At 40.7% G+C, this 19,680-nt stretch overlaps 1 protein-coding gene across 8 annotated transcripts in view; it reads right to left on the bottom strand.

The window, feature by feature from the left end:
* Positions 1 to 19,680, bottom strand: part of TCF4 (transcription factor 4) — a 523,378-nt gene that overhangs the window by 336,847 nt on the left and 166,851 nt on the right. For all 8 annotated transcript variants that reach the window (XM_077282414.1, XM_077282423.1, XM_077282432.1 and 5 more), the window contains one exon: positions 17,360 to 17,456. In XM_077282414.1, the coding sequence (XP_077138529.1) occupies positions 17,360 to 17,456 (97 nt within the window). The remainder of the gene's footprint in view (positions 1 to 17,359; positions 17,457 to 19,680) is intronic.

Here is a 19,680-nt window from a genome sequence, read left to right as displayed (position 1 = left end):
GAATACACTGCTCCCGTCATACTCACCTGCTCCTGGCACGGTGTCCCTGGTTCTCCGGCGCCAGCAGCTTCTTCCTGTATTGAGCGGTCACATGGTACCGCTCATTAGAGTAATGAATATGCGGCTCCACCCCTATGGGAGTGGAGTCGGGTCCTAATTCATCACTGTAATGAGCGGTACCATGTGACCGCTCAATACAGGAAGAAGCTGCCGGTGCCAGAAAACCAGGGACACCGTGCCAGGAGCAGGTGAGTATTATTACACAGCTGCTGCTCCCCCTCCCCTACCGACCCCTGGGAATGACTCGAGTATAAGCCGAGAGGGGCAATTTCAGCCTAAAAAAATGGGCTGAAATTCTTGGCTTATACTCAAGTATATACGGTAGGTGTAAACCAAACAAAGGAGCAATAATAGACAAAAAAAACAGGCACAGAGGTAATGATGAAAAGTGGGAGAAAATTCCTAGAGGGGTGAAATATCGAAAACATTCTGCCATTTGTTTTTGGGTTTCATATTTATGGTGATTCCAAACTTGGGCATATAATGTCTTTTTAGGCGGATACTGCCGTGGAAAACACATACAAATTTTTCTTCTGAAAATGCTCCAAAAAATTGAACATTTGAATTTCTATGTTAAAACAACTCGTTGCACACATGTTCAGGCTTTTGAACATCATTTAATTGCTTCGGGTTACTGGCTAACACGGTACCAAGACATATATCTTTCCTGTATCGGGTTTCTAAAAACATTAGGCGGTTAAAAGTAGTGTCCCAACCATTCTTCTGGCATTTGCCGCTTTGAAGACGCTCTATTTTTTTACAATACAACTCAATGAGAAAAATCAAAAGACACCCGGATGCTTTTTGGAGTGTTTTCCATTGTTTTTGTTTAAATAAATGTTAGCGGGTACTTCAATATTCAATGGAGTAAAAAAAAAAGGACCAGAAAAAAAAAAAAAAAGTACAAAAAGACATCAGAAAAACCCAAGCAGAACCCTCAAAAAAATACACTGGTGGCTAAAATTGCTTTACAAATGCTCAGAAAGAAAAAAAAGGCTTTTTTTGTTTTTTAACATATAAACCCCTCAAAGTCCCTTCAATCCTGTATAGGTCCTGTGAGGCAGTGAGGGGGATCATATGCAAGGGTCGATATGTATCCCCCAGGATGCACATAGAAGCATATTGATACCATCACCACTACAGAGACTGCAGTAGCCACAGGACCAACCATCACCTGCACCCAAGCTGTTGTGGAACAGAGGTCAGTGAGCACCGAAACCCCCATCAGGAGTGAAGGCACACTATACGTAGCACCTGGTAGCCGCCCGTATCCTAAGGGACTGCCATTACCAGTGCTACCCCAGTAAACCACAGAAAAACTTGAAAAATGACTGTAAATAGTTCACTGCTAAAACTCTTTGCTGCTAAAGTTTATTGAACCCGGCCAGGGCTATTCCTTAAAGGGGTCCTCAGTTTTAAGAGAATCCTAAGCTTTGCACGTATTTGCACAAGTTGCCTTAACAAACTGAGAATCATGAACTGTGCATGGTCAAGACTTTGCTGTAAAGACTTTGATTCTTAAAGGTGCTTCCTCCTGGTTTTACAAGAGAAGCTTTTATAGAGACTGCTTCTAAGGAGACTGTTTCTAATGTCGCTAGAAAAAGTTTTGTTTTCCAGAGACCTGAAGAAAAACCCATTTGGCACGGCAGGATTCTGGGTCTGGATACACCCCTTGTAGCCCGCCTAAGCCCAACGTTCAGGGTTAATGACGGGTCCCTCGCTCGTTGCTGCTGTTTCTAAAGTTTTAATTGACTTGAATATTAATGTGATTGATATTTTGCACTACCTCATTAAAAGAGACTTGAATAATATTTGAACCCTTAAAGGGAATGTTTAATTGTTGCACTTTGCTAGAATATATTAAAGAGCTAATATAGTTAATAGTGATGAAAGTTGAGATTTCACTTTAGATAGAGTCGTGCTTTATGTAGCAGGTATCCTGATGCACTTTTGATAAAATAAAGAGAATAAAGAAACCCGCAGGGGTTGGACGAAAACTTTTCACTTGAATAAACGTAGAATGTTTGCCTTTGCTCTTAAGAGATAGTATACCCTTAAGGGTCATCGCATTGCATAGTTAGTTAATGTACTGTGTTTATTAGCTTGTTCATAGAAGTGGATCCACAATGTAAATAAGTTAATGCAATGTTCAAGTGTCCTCACCTCCCATAAAGTGAAGCCTTAGATATAGTATTAATTTGATTTATAGCATTTCAAAAATTTGTATGTCTGTTTGCTAACCTGTAACTGTTGTTTTCTTTTCCCAGTCCGGGAGTACTGGATTTAACGGGGGGGAGTGCGGCGCCCCAGAGTCCTGGTTGTCGCAGTGGTATTGCTTTCCTCCCGGTGGAGAGTGATACTATGTTTGGAGGCAAAGAAGGATAACTGCATCCAGGTATCACAAACATGCAACACATTTCACACTCCAGACCACCAGGGGGAGCTTCTGCTCCTATTTATTAGGTCACTCCCCATAGATATATATAACTGGTAGTCTGTAGGGAAAGTGAGTTCAGTTCCTGATAGAGCTCCAGACAGGAGTTCTGTTAGTTCCAGACCAGAGTCTGAGGAGAATGGAAGGTTAAAGGAGCTGTGCATGCCCTCAGAGCTGCAGCTCCCAGAAAGAGACATTGAAAGGCAGAACTGTATTGCAGCGAGCGTGAAAGAAGTCGAAGCAAAGGAGAGGATACCAGAAGGGGACCAGCCCTGCTCACGCTGTCTCCTTCTGAGGTGCAAAATCCAGGTCACCGGAACACCGACGGAGTAAGGACCTCTATGACTTATTTCAGAGACTGGCAGGACAGCTAATTGCAGGTTACCTGTCCGCACCTATACCCAGGAGGCACGGTGACACCTACGGAGCCGGGTTATCTAAGAGACCCTACAAACAGGCTCAAGTCACCAGTCATAAGGGTTTTGTCCTATCCTATACAGGGGACAGAGAGAGAGACATTACATCTGTGAGACCCTCATGTGAAGCCATAGGCAGTAAGGGACTACACCACTGCAGCGCAAGGGAAGGCCACTGATTTTCATCTGGATAAGGGAACTCTGGACTTGCCTCCAAACCGGCCGGACTCTGCCTGCCCTGTGATCTGGTGCCCTGGACTGTGGACGCTGAAGTCTTCAGTAAAGGTAAAGAGACTGCAACCTTGTGTCCTCGTTCTTCTCTGCGCCTCTCACCATCCACCATCAACACACTGGGAAGTTGGGGACATACTTCACCTGTGGGAAGGTATACCATCTAGCTGCCATAACATCACCCCAGCGGACCCCTTGAAGCTGCGTCGGTCACCCTGACCGAATACCACAGGTGGCGTCACGAACATTCCCCTTAAAGACCTTTCCCTTTTACACAGACGTCCCAAGGCCACGGACCGGGTCAGCCACCGTGACATCCCCCCTGTGAACTGCAGGACCCGGTACCGAGTACCCCGCGGCCCTCGGGGAGCGATCCAATATATAAATGTTTCTACTTTGAAAAGAACAAATAAAGTAGATTTTGGAATACAGAATGGATGAACATGGTCAATAAAGCCAAAGTTGAGGCCGCTGCTTGATCTTTTTCAATCCCAATTGGAGTTGGTGTTTTTTCTTTCCCAAGGGAGTGTAACAGGGGAAGTTTGAAATAGGCGGTGATTATGTGGCTGAAGGATAAGGGGGTAAGGGTGATGGAGGAATTGACAAAATCTAAAATCCCCCACAAGTCAAGTAAATGTAGATTCCCGCTTTGCGTCTCTTCTCCTGAAATCATGTATAGGAGAAGCCAGTCTAAATTCTAAAATTGTAAGAAGGTTGTGATACAAGTGCTTCCTCCTTGCTATATAATTATAGAGATGTAATTTCTTGTGCGACAGGGCTCACAACAGGTAAATCCTATACCTTGCAAGATAATAACATAGTAAGTTTGAGCTGGAGCTCAGCGGGATGCTCGGTGCACTTCCCTCCAACTTAACCCATTTATGTGTTCCATCCTTTAACGTTGCAATCACTGAAGGTTAAGACTTCTGACAAGTGACCACATGTAGCGCAGGTCATGGATCAGGAGCTTAAAAGGTGTAAAGGTAGCAGCTACAGCCGGTCACAGCTTTCGGCTAAATCCGGTTTGTCGTGTTGGTTTTTTCTCTCATATTTGAAAAATGGTCCATGTTTTTTTTTTTTTTCAGTGTGTTCAACCCAATTTAGTCCATGTGACAGCTTTCAAACCCTTGTTAGATCCATTTTCAAAAAAAGATATTTGCTTCTCTTACCCATTAATTAAGCAGATAAAAACATCCATGCATTATTTGTTTTTTTTCCATTCCATTGACTTGCTTTTGTCTGATCGGCAATACTAACCCCAGTAGGACATGTCTCCACCGGTTTTTGAGAGATTTTTTTGGACATATGAAACGGATGCGTGATTTATCCATAAAAAAAATAGATAAAACATGTTAAAAAAAACCCGGACTTGTGGATCCGTCCTATCTCTCTCACTCTACGTTAGGGCTGTCCCACACGTCCAGATAATTCCGGCACCGGAAAAAATCGGTACCGGAGTTATCCGTGTCCGTGTGCCCGTGAGCTCACGTAGGCCATACGTGCGGCACACGTGTGCCGCCCGTGTGCCGAGTGGGTACCACACGGAGCGTGTGGTACCCACGCGTGTGGTACACTGCATCGTGCTGAAGCCGCGATTCATATCTTCTGTGCAGCAGCGTTTGCTGCATAGAAGATATGAATAATAGTGTTTAAAATAAAGATCTATCTGTCCGCCGCCCTCCCACCCCCTGTGCGCCCCCCCCGCTGTTCTGAAAATACTCACCCACTTCCCTCGTTGGCTGTCGCTGCTTCCTGGTCTGGCCCCATCTTCTCCTGTATGCGGTCACGTGAGGCCGCTCATTTACAGTCATGAATAGGCGGCTCCACCCCTATGGGAGGTGGAGCCACATATTCATGACTCTAATCTGTGGCCCCACGTGACCGCATACAGTAGAAGGGCCGGCCAGCACAGGAAGCATCGACAGCCAACGAGGGAAGCGGGTGAGTATTTTCAGAACAGCGGGGGGGGCGCACAGGGGGTGGGAGGGCGGCGGACAGATAGATCTTTATTTTAAACACTATTATTCATATCTTCTATGCAGCAAACGCTGCTGCAGGGAAGATATGAATCACGGCTTCAGCACCATGTGGGGGGGACAGCGCTTACTGTAGCGCTGTCTCCTGCACGCCACACGGACTGCACATGGAGAAGGTCCGTGTGTGGTCCGTGTTTTACACGGACCCATTGACTTTAATGGGTCCGTGTAATACGTGCGCTCCCACGAACACTGACATGTCTCCGTGTTTGGCACACGGAGACACGGTCTGCAAAAAATCAATGACATCTGCACAGATGCATTGATTTTTATGGGTCTACGTGTGTCAGTGTCTCCGGTATGTGAGGAAACTGTCACCTCACGTACCGGAGCCACTGACGTGTGAAACCGGACTGACCAAGTGTCGGGTGTGCACCTTCAGTTCATGGGCTGTGCACACATTACGAGGTAGGAAGTTAGAGAACGGATGTCTCGTGCACCAGATCCAAGGATGGCATGCCGCTTCTGGGTGAGTTCCATCATGATCAACCCAATAAGTTTAAAAAAAAACACCAAATTCAAGGAGCACCAATGTTGTAGAACCTGATGAAGCTTTGAGTGGCGAAACGTTGGCGATATGTGCTCCACGATAAAGCAAAAATGTATCATGTTTTCAATGTGCGTGGCGCAGTACCTTCTGCTGGTGCCACCCCTTCTTTAGTATCATATGATGGCCAAATAATACAACCATACAATGCCCAAACAACGGAGCTCAATCAGTCAAGAAAGGAATGGAGAGGCATCCGGTGGCCACCAAGTATGTAATCAAGGTCGCAAGTTCTGTCAGTGCCATTTGCGCCCCCTTCCTGTCATGCTCGGTTATGCCCCCGTATCTGACCGCTCCCTAAGCCAAAGCGAATAATCTCCTGTATCCTGCAGCTTATAAAAAAAACCTCCCTAAACAGATATTTGCAATATGATAATGCGACCATGAAATTGCGTTGAATCCACAGGTTTATAGATGACGGTCAATTACACCGGGAGGAGAAGGGGTTAATTAGGGAGATGTGGAGCTGAGAATGCAATTTGCATGAACTGTACTTTTATACTTGAGGATAGAGTGGAAAAATAACCCTTTTTGTAAAGAAAAGAAAAGCCTCGGCATCCGAGAACGAGAATACGGCTCTTAAACACTATAATTTTCCGCACATGCGAAAGGCTATCAATTAACACACACAAAAAAAAGTAACTAAACTAAATTCCAAATTCCTTCATAACATTTTTTTTTTAAGGTTTCGATATAAAGAGAGTTCGCTAATTTATACCTACGGGGAAAAGAAAGTGCCCCCTGGAAGGAGATTCATTTGCATAAGTATCGAGTTCAGTTCTACATGTACCAGGTAAAATCCAGGCACACCGGAGCCTCGTCTGCGGCCATTTATCATCGTGCATTTTTATCACATTTTTATCACATTTATTACTAATTTTATTCTATATTTGTACGTCATCTAAATAAGAGCAAATTTTTTAAATTTCGTATCGGGTTCTATTTGTCCAAAATTTGATGCAGATCAAACCGACTCGTCAGTGCCACGAAAAGACATTTATTATGCTAAGAGGTCTCAGGAGGGAAGGGGTGAAAACGCATTATGCTCACCTGTCCTAGACCTGTCTCTGCCTAGTACAGAATAATGTAATCTTTTAGTGTTTTCTTACCCCTTCCAAGAACTCAAAAAGTCCAGAAAAATGGGGGGCCAGATGAATTTGTACAAAATAATTCAAATTAAAAAAAAATAAAAAATCAGATTCTGGCTAATTTTAATTAGTGCCGAAATTCAAGAGGAATCAATTCTCTATGAATTGATTCACTCGTTCCTAATTGTCAATCCTCTGTTTTTGCGCTATATAGCTCCAAATTTCCTGTTAGATGATAAATAATGGAGTGTCCACTAGAGGGAGCTAATGAGTTGACTGAATACGGTTTTATTATTAAGTTTAATGTATTGACAGTATTCAGCAAGCTCACGAGCTCCCCCTGGTGGTGGCCGAAAGTTTCATTTATTTATCATTTAACTATGTCTATACCGGGGATTTGGAGCACATATCCAAAAAATGAAGCTCTGAGCTACACATACAGTATACTATCTGCCAAAATAAAATGTAATAGGTTTCATCCTACAATTCATCAAATACTGTCATGTAGCTTGCAATAGAATGATATTTTTTTTAGCTGAAAATGTATAAATAAGCTATTAAAAAACATTTGTCAGCTCTCCAGCCATAACTCTTTAATAAATACTTATGAAATCCCATTATTTTTTAGCATCGGTGTGTGTTATTCCTCTGTTACTTTTCCTGGCTTGGAATACTGAAAAAAAATTGAAAGTTTGCCATTCTGCCAACAGGGTGTGTATCTACACACGCCAGCACTGATCGAAATGTTTAAAGACACGCCCAAATGACAAGAAGAAGAGCAAGATCCCTCCCCCTTGTCAATGCATTCATATATTTCCAGAAGGAATAACTGAAGAATGTCTAATTGTAAAATACTAAGAAAAGACATTCCAGGATTGTAAAATTGTTAAAAGAGACACGTAAGAAAAGCAAATGGGACCTTTATAAGTTTTTTCTCTAATCTGAAGACTCCGGTCTCGGATGAGTGTTCGCTATATGAAACATGTGCTTTTTATTTTTTCTTAACGAGAAATGAAATGTAAAACTACAGTTATGAGCCACCTCTTCTGATGTCTGTAGGTGGATCTGACCCCGAAATACAAAAATCCTAAATTTGGTTACTCATGGGCGTGGAGCGTGTACCCTCTAACGCTTACAGGTCTGTCCTATGAACCTCTAGGGACCGCCCTAGAGTTACTCCTTGAGGCAATGGTTAAAGGAAAGAGTGCCTATAATATAACCCTAACCAAAATATGCACCTTTGTATAAAACTAGAGGCACAAGGAGATGTAGTATAACACACAGGGGCCGTATTATTACACATCCGTAATAACTTGTGCATTAAAATGAAACAAACATCATTAAGGATTTTTCTTTCGTTTGAGAAGAATGAAAATAGAAATAAACAAAAAAAGCAATAATACAGCAAGAAATGCCCTAAATAAAATTCCCATAATCAAAAGAAAATAATAATAAATAAAAACGCATTAAAAAGAAATAGACTGCGACATTTTGTAAAAAATAAAAAAAAATCAATAAGCTAAATTTTATCTTTAGATTAATGAATAAAACTAAGGAAACAATGAATTAACAAAATCTTAAATCTATATTTGATGACCCCTCATCATCTGAATCAGTTCTTCTCGGTACTTGTCACTTGCACACAGTTTTTGAAGGACCTCAGCAGGGAGGTTGTTCCAAACATCTTGAAGAACCAACCGCAGATCTTCAGTGTATGAGGCTTGTGCAAATCCTTCTTTGTCTTCGTATAATCCCAGACATATTGGATGATGTGAGATTAAGGCTCTGTGGGGGCCGGATTATCACAATCAGGGCTCCTAGTTCTTGATGATATTGGAGGAATATTTGGGGTCATTATTAGTGTTGAGCATTCCGATACCGCAAGTATCGGGTATCGGCCGATACTTGCGGTATCGGAATTCTGATACCGAGTTCCGATATTTTTGTGGTATCGGAAATCGGAATCGGAAGTTCCCAGTGTATGGTTCCCAGGGTCTGGAGGAGAGGAGACTCTCCTTCAGGCCCTGGGATCCATATTCATGTAAAAAATAAAGAATTAAAATAAAAAATATGGATATACTCACCCGTCCGGCGGCCCCTGGACCTTACCGATTGTAACCGGCAGCCTCCATTCCTAAGAATGAGGAGTTTAGGACCCTCGATGACGTCGCGGCTTGTGATTGGTCGCGTGCCGCTCATGTGACCGCTCACACGACTAATCACAAGCCGCGACATCATCGAGGGTCCTAAACTCCTCATTCTTAGGAACGGAGGCTGCCGATTACAATCAGTAAGGTCCAGGGGCCTCCGGAGGGGTGAGTATATCCATATTTTTTATTTTAATACTTTCAAGTATCGGAAGGTATTGCTCAACACTAGTCATTATTCTACTGGGGAATAAATTTAGAGCCAATCAGATGATTCCCTGATGGTATTACATGATGGATAAGGATCTCTCAGTATGGAGGACTCCATTAATCTTCAACAATATTTGCAGAAATGCAGCCCCGAACTTGCAGGACCCTCCACCATGCTTCACTGTTCCTGCAAACCTTCATTATTGTTCCGCTCTCCAGCCCTGTAACAAACAATCTGCCTTCGGTTACAGCCAAATAGTGACCCATCCGTCCAGAGCACCTTCTGCCATTTTTCTCCTCGTTCCTATGCCTTTATGCATAGTCGAGGCACTTGTTTTTGTTTTCATGTGGAAGGTCTGGACTTTTTGGCCTCAATTCTTCTATGAAGACGACTTCTGGCCAGACTTCTCCAAACTTTAGATGAATGTAGCTGGCTCCCACTGGTTGCTCCCAGTTCTGAGTTGATGGCACTGCTGGACGTCTTCTGATTTCGGAGGTAAGTAATCACAATGTGTATTTCATCTGCTGCACTAAGTTTCCTTGGCCAACCACTGCGTCTATAGTCATCAACGTTGCCCATTTCTTGGTGTCCTTAATGCTGAAAAATACAGTCAGATATTTATCCATCATGTAACACCATCAGGGAGGCGTCTGATTGGCTTCACATTTATTCTGCAGCAGGAGAACAACCCCAAACATCCAGCCAATGACATTAAGTCCTGGAAGTGATGATCCGGCCCCCAAAGAGCCCTGACCTCACATCATCCAGTCTGTCTGGGATCGCATGAGAGACAGAAGGATCCGCACAAGCCTCATACACAGAAGATCTGTGGTCAGTTCTCCAAGATGTTTAGAACAACCAAAATCACTAAATCACAATTTTTTCATTTTGCTGCAGTCAGCAAATTTCTGAAAATTCTGCACAAATTATTGTAAGCAATATCAAAGATATGAACCGTGATGTGAAACCAACGGCTTTCTATTCACTTCCTAAGAGTGAATATTCTACTATGAAGCTTTGGCACATAACAAAATGCCATTCCATTTATATAGATGGATATATTGTGTAATATGTCCCCTGCAGCTCATTATCAGGCTATTACTTGGCACTGACTTATTCGGTGACCTTCCTGGCAGGAGCAGCACATTTGTCATTGCCACTCCATGTTATGTAATATAGCGGTTTATATGACCTGTTATATCTGGCATTTCACATTTCTGGCAATCACCACTGTTAGCCATCACAAGCCAAAAAAACATATTTTAATTGTTTGAGGCAATGAATGACATTTTAGTGCAAAAATACAACAGAAAAAAAACACATTTATTAGCAACACTTCCAGCAGATGTTAGGGCACAAATATCAAGACATTCAGCGAGATAACAAAAATCTCCTTACAAAGCGAGAAAGAAGCTACTTAGTATAACAGCTGAAGTCACCGTCTGGAATTAATTTACACAATGGAAGGTATTTACTAACAAACTGAATGGGAGAAAGGGAAGATGGATAGATGGATAGATAGATAGATAGATAGATAGATAGATAGATAGATAGATAGATAGATAGATAGATAGATAGATACATAATAGATCGGTAATAGATAGATAGATAATAGATAGAAAATACATAGATAATAGATAGATAGATAGATAGATAGATAGATGATAGACAATAGATAGATAGATAGATAATATATAGATAAATAGATAGATGATAGATAGATAGATAGATAGATAGATAGATAATATATAGATAAATAGATAGATGATAGATAGATAGATAGATAGATAATAGATAGATAGATAGATAGATAGATAGATAGATAGATAGATAGATAGATGATAGATAGATAGATGATAGATGATAGATAGATAGATAGATAGATAGATAGATAGATAGATAGATAGATAGATAGATGATAGACAATAGATAGATAGATAGATAATATATAGATAAATAGATAGATGATAGATAGATAGATAGATAGATAGATAGATAGATAGATAGATAATATATAGATAAATAGATAGATGATAGATAGATAGATAGATAGATAATAGATAGATAGATAGATAGATAGATAGATAGATAGATAGATGATAGATAGATAGATGATAGATAATAGATAGATAGATAGATAGATAGATAGATAGATAGATAGATAATAGATAGATAGATAGATAGATAGATAGATAGATAGATAATAGATAGATAGATAGATAGATAATAGATAGATAGATAGATAGATAGATAATAGATAGATAGATGATAGACAACAGATAGATAATAGAAAGATAATAAATAATATATTTATTCGATAATAGATCGATAGATAATATATAAATAGATAATAGAAAGAAAGAAAGAAAATAGATAATAGATAGATAATAGATGATAAATAGATAGATAGAAAATAGATAGATAATAGATATATAGAGACAGATAATAGATAGATGATAGATAGATAGATAGATAGATAGATAGATAGATAGATAGATAGATAGAAAGATAGATAGATAGATAGATAGATAGATAGATAGATAGATAGATAGATAGATAGATAACAGATATATAGATAGATAGATAATATATAGATAGATGGGAAATATCCACAGGGAAGTGGTGGTGCAGCAGTAAAGTAAACACATGAGTAATGTTCTTTCTCTTTTTTTTTTAGTCATTTCATGTGCCTAGATTTTTTTTTCTACATATTGGAAAAGCCTTTTAAGATGCAGGGAGGAAGGAAGGAAGGAAGAGTGGGAGGAAAAAAAGCAAGAGTGGGAAAAGGAAGGAAGAAAGGAAGGCGATCAGAGAGGAAATAAGAAAGAAGAAGTGTGGAAAGAAAAGAAAGAAGGGGAAAAAGGAAGAGATAACAAAGCAGCTTGGGAAAGACAAAAAGGAGGAAGAGATGAAAGGAAAGAAAGTGTGGAGGAAAGAAGGGCGTAAATAAGAAAGGGAGGAAGAAAAGATGGAAGATGTGAAGAAGAGAAAAGGAATAAGGGAGGAAGAGAAAAGAAAATGGAAAGGACGAATGGAAAACAAAGGAAAGATGCAAAGAAAAAGGGAGGAAAGAAGGAAGAAGGGGAAGAAAGGGAAATTAGATAGAAAGTAGCAAATAGAAAAGCAACAACTAAAGAAAGGATTAAACAGGAAAGGTGGGATGAAAGAAAGAAGGGAGGATGGGAGAAGGAAATATGAAAGTAATGCAGGAATGGCTGGGGGAAGGAAAGCAGAGAGGAAAGAAGGAAGCGAGGAAGAGAAAAGGATAAAGGGAAGAAAGGAAAAAGGTAGAAAGGAAACAAAATAGGGAGGAAGGAAGAAAAAGAGAGCAAAGAAGTAAGAAGTAAGGAAGAGAAAAGGAAGATGGAAAGGAAGGAAGAAAAATAGAGGAAAGAAGCAAAGAAGAGAGGAAACAAGAACGGAAAGAAGAAAGGGATGAAGAGAAAGTAGCAAAGAAAGAAACAAGGAAAGAAAGGATTAAGCAGGTGATGAATGTATTTTTTTAACATTCAATGTGGTTAGGATTTTCTGGAAAAACTCTTGCAAAATGATTTCAGGGAGGCTGAGACCAAAGAGGGAAAAAAGGAATGGTGTGAGGAAGGAAGACAGGAAGGCAGGAAGGGTAGGAGGAAAGAAGGAAGGAATGTCAGGAGAAGTAAAGATGAAAGGAAGATAGGAATGGTGGGAGGAAGAAATGAAATTAGATAGACAAAGAGACAAATGATTACTGAGGATAGAATACTTTTTAAGCAGAAAAAATGAATGAAAAAGGTTTGTTTAAAAAATGTACTAGTCTGTTTTGTTGTTCCATTCTTCAGATGTACCTCCGGAAGGGCCCCGAACCCCGAACCACCAATGTAAGGATTTGATGTGTCTACAAATGATGCCAGAAGATGGAAGTTGGCAGAATCCCTCCCTGCACATACAGTGGTGAGAGAATCGTCCTTACACCAGCCATGACACATCTCCGATAGGCCGCAGTGCACATTCTGCTGTTCTGCCGCTGCTGGAATAAAACAGGAGAGCAGCGCAATCTCTCCATTACTGCAGCTAATCAGGGGCTAATCCCGGGGCAGGACTGCTGGGAGTTCAGCGCTACGATGGGCTTACACCTGAATACATTGCACTCTGGTTAAATTATCACCTTATTTTCAGTTCATTTTACAGAGACCTCATTAACACGTTGCAACTTAAAAGTCCTGATTTACTTAATTACAATTAATGGCTCTATTTTTAGGCGTGTTTTGCCGTACTGTAGCACCTTTCCTGTTCTGCTGGATTGTTTGCATTTGTGTATCCATCTAGGCAGCAGAGAAAATGCTGAATTAAGAGGCGCACATGTGCTCGCCACGGAGGGGCTGCGTCTATATTGGCCCAGATGTTGTCTGGCTCAGCAGGTGGAATATACCGATACCTCCCTGCAATGCAAACAGCACAGCAGACGTCTACCTCGTGAGGAGGTGACACCAAGGATAAAACTCAATGATCTGTTTCTATAAGCACACTTCCACCATTCCTATATATATATATTTTTGGCTGCCTGTTGCCACCACTAGGGGGCCTATCTGTACGCGACTCCCAGGGGTGCCAACTGTCCAGAAATTCTAAGAATATCTATAACAATAAGGCACTTTTTTTGATGGTCCATAAAAAAATTTCAAGGCATTCATGAGATGTTTTTAAGCTGAAGAAAAGTCTACAGATTATTTTGACTGTAAATATCATCATTTTACACCTATAATCATATTGATTTATTATGGTTTTACAAAAAAAAATTGTCTGTCCATGATTTTTTGATAAGCTGTTGAGAAAACAAAAAATCAAGTTGGTAACATTGACAGCTCCTGATCAGGTCGACCGTAAACAGCTGTATATCTACAGACACCCTAGTGATTGCAGTAAGTAGTGCTGCTATGGAGGAACAAATGCTGTGGCTCCAACTAGTTTCTTAGAATATAAAATATAATATTAGGTACCGTATGGAGATTAAAATAAAGTCTTTGTCTCTTTATTGGAAATAGAGGTAGGACTTTGTCTCTCTGTAAGTAGTGAGAGGTGAGCCTTTGTCTCTCTACAGGAAATGGGGCAAGTATTTACCTTTCTACAGGAAGTGTGGGTGGGTTTATGACGCTCTACAGGAAGTGGGTGTCAGTTTTTGTTTCTCTACAAGAAATGGGGGCGAGTCTTTGTCTCTACAGGAAGTGGGGGCAAGTCTTTGTCTCTACAGGAAGTGGGGGCGAGTCTTTGTCTCTACAGGAAGTGGGGGCAAGTCTTTGTCTCTACAGGAAGTGGGGGCGAGTCTTTGTCTCTACAGGAAGTGGGGGCGAGTCTTTGTCTCTACAGGAAATGGGGGCAAGTCTTTGTCTCTACAGGAAGTGGGGGCGAGTCTTTGTCTCTACAGGAAGTGGGGGCAGGTCTTTATCTCTTTACAGGAAGTGGAGGAGAGTTTTTATTAATCTATAGGAAGTTGGAGTAGGTCTTTGTCTCTCTACAGGAAATTGGGACAAGTGTTTACCTTTCTACAGGAAGTTGGGGTGGGTTTATGTCTCTCTACAGGAAGTGGGTGTCAGTCTTTGTTTCTCTACAAGAAATGGGGGCGAGTCTTTGTCTCTACAGGAAGTGGGGGTGGGTTTTTATTTCTTTACAGGATGCGAAGGTGAGTTTTTATCACTCTACAGAAACTCAGAGCGGGTCTTTGTATCTCTACAGGAAATGGGGCAAGTGTTTACCTTTCTACAGGAGGAGGGGATGGCTTTATGTTGCTCTACTGGAAGTGGGTTTTGGTCTTTGACTCTCTACAGGGTGTGGGGCAGGTCTTTGTCTCTCTACAGGAAGTGAGGTCAGGTTTTTCTCTCTCTCTACAGAAAGTGGGGACAAGTCTGTAGTGGAAGTCGGTATTTGTTGCTCTACAGGAAGTGGGGGCTTGTCTTTGTCTTTTTACAGGTAATGAAAGCAGGTATTTGTCTCCCTATAAGAAATGGGAATGGGTCTTTGTCTCTCTGAAAGAATTGGGAGTAAGTTTACGTCTCTCTACAGTAAGTGGGAGCAGGTCTTTGTCTCTCTACAGGTAGTGGAGGTGGGTATTTGTCTACAAGAAGTAGGGGCAAGTCTTTGTAACTCTACAGGAAGTAGGAGCAGGTCTTTGTATCTCTACAGGAAGTAGGAGCAGGTCTTTGTCTGTCTATAGGAAGCAGGAGCAGATCTTTGTATCTCTACAGGAAGTAGGAGCAGGTCTTTGTCTGTCTATAGGAAGCAGGGGCAGATCTTTGTATCTCTACAGGAAGTAGGAGCAGGTCTTTGTCTGTCTATAGGAAGCAGGAGCAGATCTTTGTATCTCTACAGGAAGTAGGAGCAGGTCTTTGTCTGTCTATAGGAAGCAGGGGCAGATCTTTGTATCTCTACAGGAAGTAGGAGCAGGTCTTTGTCTGTCTATAGGAAGCAGGGGCAGATCTTTGTAACTCTACAGGAAGTAGGAGCAGGTCTTTGTCTGTCTATAGGAAGCAGGGGAAGATCTTTGTATCTCTACAGGAAGTAGAGGCAGGTCAACACAGAATACAATGTGAAAGCACTCTAATTCTCCAGTGGATCTGCAGTATGTCTAGAATACACATCCATGTGACAGCCTTGGATTTCTGCTGCGTGTCCTCTGGTAAATACATGTTGGATAATCCTATTTCAAATCCAGATTGTGTGAACGTATCCAAAGTGGATGCTATTTACCTCAATTTAGAAAAGATAAGCTTCGATTTCAAAGGAAAAGCATATCCAACAAAGAAGTAGAAAATTAAAATGATAACTTGTAATAAGATCTGTCATCTAACCAAGCACAGACCCGATAGGACAGGCCAGTGGGTATATAACAATGAAGAACTGGTATCCAATAAGTTGGCAGTCAAGGATAAATAGAAAAAAAAGTAAAAAAAAATAAAAAAAATAAAAACAAAGATCAAAAAGGAGATTAGGGAGGATTTCGGCGAAATATCTAAAACCTCTGAGCACTATCTGTACCATGGAGCATTACTACTGACTTCCAAACGTAAAGGAGATGCCCTGTGAAAACAAGTCATCAGTAGAGATGACTGAGCGAACCCGAACTGTAAAGAACTGGGTGGTGGGTACAGTTCTGGCACTCAAACCGAACTTAGGGACTAAAGGTCGGTTGGGTACCAGAACTCGAACTTCCACAGGTCCACTCATCCCTAGTCATCACATAGCCACATCATGGGAGGTAACTTGTTGATCTGTGGGGGTCCGACCCCCAGAAATGGTTAATTACTAGATAGATTGCAAATCTGTCCTAAACTTAGGCCATGAACGTGAAAATTTGGAAAATCACACAAGGTAAAGCTTAATGGAAAGATTTTATAAGGAGAACATGAGTCACTATGAGGTGTCCAGATCCGAAGAACATGAAGACGTTCCCACCAGACAACAATGTGCTACACGGAATCCGTCATGCCAATGCAATCCATATATACAGTATATGCATGAGACCCCAAAAATCACCCCAGCAGATATGAGATTCACTGAAAAAGCCCGTGTACACCCAGATGTGGAAGAGCTGGGTTTGACATTTGGCGTAAGTCATCATTCTGCCATAATCTGTAATTTTACATAGACCGGAGATTATTACCGCCTTTAATGCTTATTGACATTTTTCCTAGTTTGCAACCAGTCTAATTTACATCAAAGATAAAAATTAAAAAATAAAATCAGTTTCTCCTTGGAAACCATCAACAAGCAGGATAAAAGGAACCCATCAGGAAAAAATGGGGTTACTAAATCATGACCAGGATGCTTTAGCGTTCACTTTTGCTGAAGACCATCTGTTGTAAGCAGTTTTAAAAGAATAGTAAGACCAAATTGATAAAAGTGTAGTCAAAAGCCATCTGGGCGGAGCTAGTGAAATTAGTACAACCCCTACAGGCCCAGTGAGCCAAAGGCAAAGTGAGTGCGCTAACAGGGAGGAGACCATGACTATTTCATGTTATAGGTCCGCCCAGATGACATATTATAGGGGTAAGTGATCAGCAGCAGCTATATTTCCAAATAGTTTGCAAAAAATACAGTATGTATATTTTTTACATTTATACAATTAAAAACAAACCTGTTAAAATATTTATTGGAAATAAATTTTAGAGATTTAAGGTCAATTTTAAGCAAAACGACAATAAAAATGTGCGACTTACTTTGTAATCTTGAGTTGACGTATGGAGGGGAGAGATTATCGTGTGACGTCAGGTCCCGGTTCGTCATGTGTTCATAGTGAGATCCTTCCCCATAATTCTGGCAATAGACGAAAATGAGAGCGGTCAGCATCGGGGCCTTATATCATAAGTCGTACAAAGATCTGTAATAACAAGCTATTCTATAACGCAGGCTGCGGGATTATGGTAGATCACAACATTATGTATGAACATAGGGAAAAACATTCGCACATCATACACATGCATACAAATAGCCTGGAATATGGCCAATATCGTACAGGAAGGATACTATAGGGACATGTGGCTCTTTCTGGGAGGGTCCAATATAGGTACACCCTAGCAAAACCCTACCTAAAGGGACCTTAAATTTTATTTTTTTTTAAATCAGTGCCTAAGGTTTTCAGAAATGGAAGGTTGTTATTTTATAGACTTACAGAGAATTTGTCACCAGGTGAGAAGTGTCCAGTTTTTGCTTTTAATATATTCCTGCTGCTCCTCTGAGTATTCTATTATTTTTTTTTTTAAATCTGTTGCACAGTTTCAGAGATATGGGACTTTTAATTTAGTGCTGATTTTTATGATCTTTATCAAAAAAGCATGGCTCCCAAACTAATTAAAGCCTAAAGAATTTAGTCACAGGATCCTCTGGGGTGTGTCCTTAGGCAGCTGTGTATTATTACCTTGTGAAACACGCCCCCCTTGAATAGATTATAAAATTAATTAAAAAGGCCTCGTATCTCTGGAACTGTATGGTGGAATATAAAAAAAAACAAAAAAAATTGAATATTTAGGAAAATAGCAAAAATAATTAGGAGCGAAAATTTGCCACTTTTGACCTGTGGACAGGTCCTCTGTATCCTAATGCCAGAGTCACCATAGCGCTGCTTGGGGGCTGGGCAGGATCCTGAATAGAAAATGGTAGGATATATGACGTGATTTAGATGCTTATTGGCTTAAGGGTGATAAAACTATAATAATTTACCCTAATCTAGAAGGGAATCAACTCGTATAAACAGCCTCCGCTGTGGCTATTGAAGGGTGTTCCTGAATGGAGGATCCCCCTCTAGATGCCCATATGACCTAATGAGGCATATAGACAGTTAAAAAAGTTAAAAAAAGTTAAAAATAAATCTATAATAACCTCAAAGAAGTAAGGCATTGTGATGGATATGGCAATAAGTGTTCAATTTCCCAACAGCACTCCCACAGGCGAAAAGAGGCATTACAAATTTCCATGTAATATGGGGATACAAGGGTCACGCTCTTTGTAACCGTTCTTTATGCTGGCAATTAGATGAACCTCTTTAGTAGGGACTCAACTTCCTTTAATTCCTTAAGAACGCAGCCAATTTTAGTTTTTTGCTCTTCCGTTTATTTTTACATTGAGTTGTGATTTTTAATGATAACATTGACTTGACAATGTACTGAAAAAAAAATGGTAAAAATCATGGAAAAAAACAATATTTCATCATTGTATGGGCTTTGTGTTTACGACTTTCAATGAGCGGTAAAAATGAGTCAGCAAGACGATTCTCCAGGTCAGTACGGTTATAGCGGACCTGAACTTGTATAGCTTTTTTTCTACCTCTTAAAAAAAGTTATGAGCTTAGTAAATAAAAATTTGTATTTGTGTCGCCATTTTTTGTGGTTTAGGCCCCAATTCAACAAGACCAGCGAGAGGGGGCGTGTTGGAGCAGACGCTCTTCTATGCACCTCTATGTGCGCCTTGCCACAAATCTTACTCAAGTCCCTGATGGAGTAAGATTTGTGACATAGCGAACGCCGCCACTACTTATGAATTTAACGAGTCCCTATTCTGCCCAATAAAGTCAGACCTTGGGCGAGAATGACTTGAAACCGCCAAAAGTTGCAATTTTTTGGCCCAACCAGGTAATTTGCCCCCTTTATTTTCTCATCGGACGTGTCCTTTGAGAGACGAATTGTAGTTCTTCTTGGTAGTATTTTAGGATACATGTGACATTTCATATTCCAAAGGGCAAAAACTTGCTGATTGCTGGGACTTTCACCGATACTGAAAACAGGTCTATAAAGTTTACCGTTTAACAAAAAAATCACTAATCCATTCATTTACTGGATGAGCGGCGGAGAACGCCGAGTGCACAGGATCGTCGATGATAACTAAAGTTGAGCAAATCTCAAAAAATTCAATTCAGGAAGTTTGCACTGAATAAATGGAAGAGTCTAGGAAGGGTCTAAAAAAAATGTTTGAGGGCCGCTTCAGACATTCGTTGGTCCCATCTTGGATCGAAAGCATGACAGCCTCATATATTTCTATGTCAGTC

This window comes from Ranitomeya variabilis, chromosome 1 (genome assembly GCF_051348905.1).
Source record: "Ranitomeya variabilis isolate aRanVar5 chromosome 1, aRanVar5.hap1, whole genome shotgun sequence".
NCBI lineage: Eukaryota > Metazoa > Chordata > Amphibia > Anura > Dendrobatidae > Ranitomeya > Ranitomeya variabilis.
This window is presented reverse-complemented; position numbering and strand designations above follow the sequence as displayed.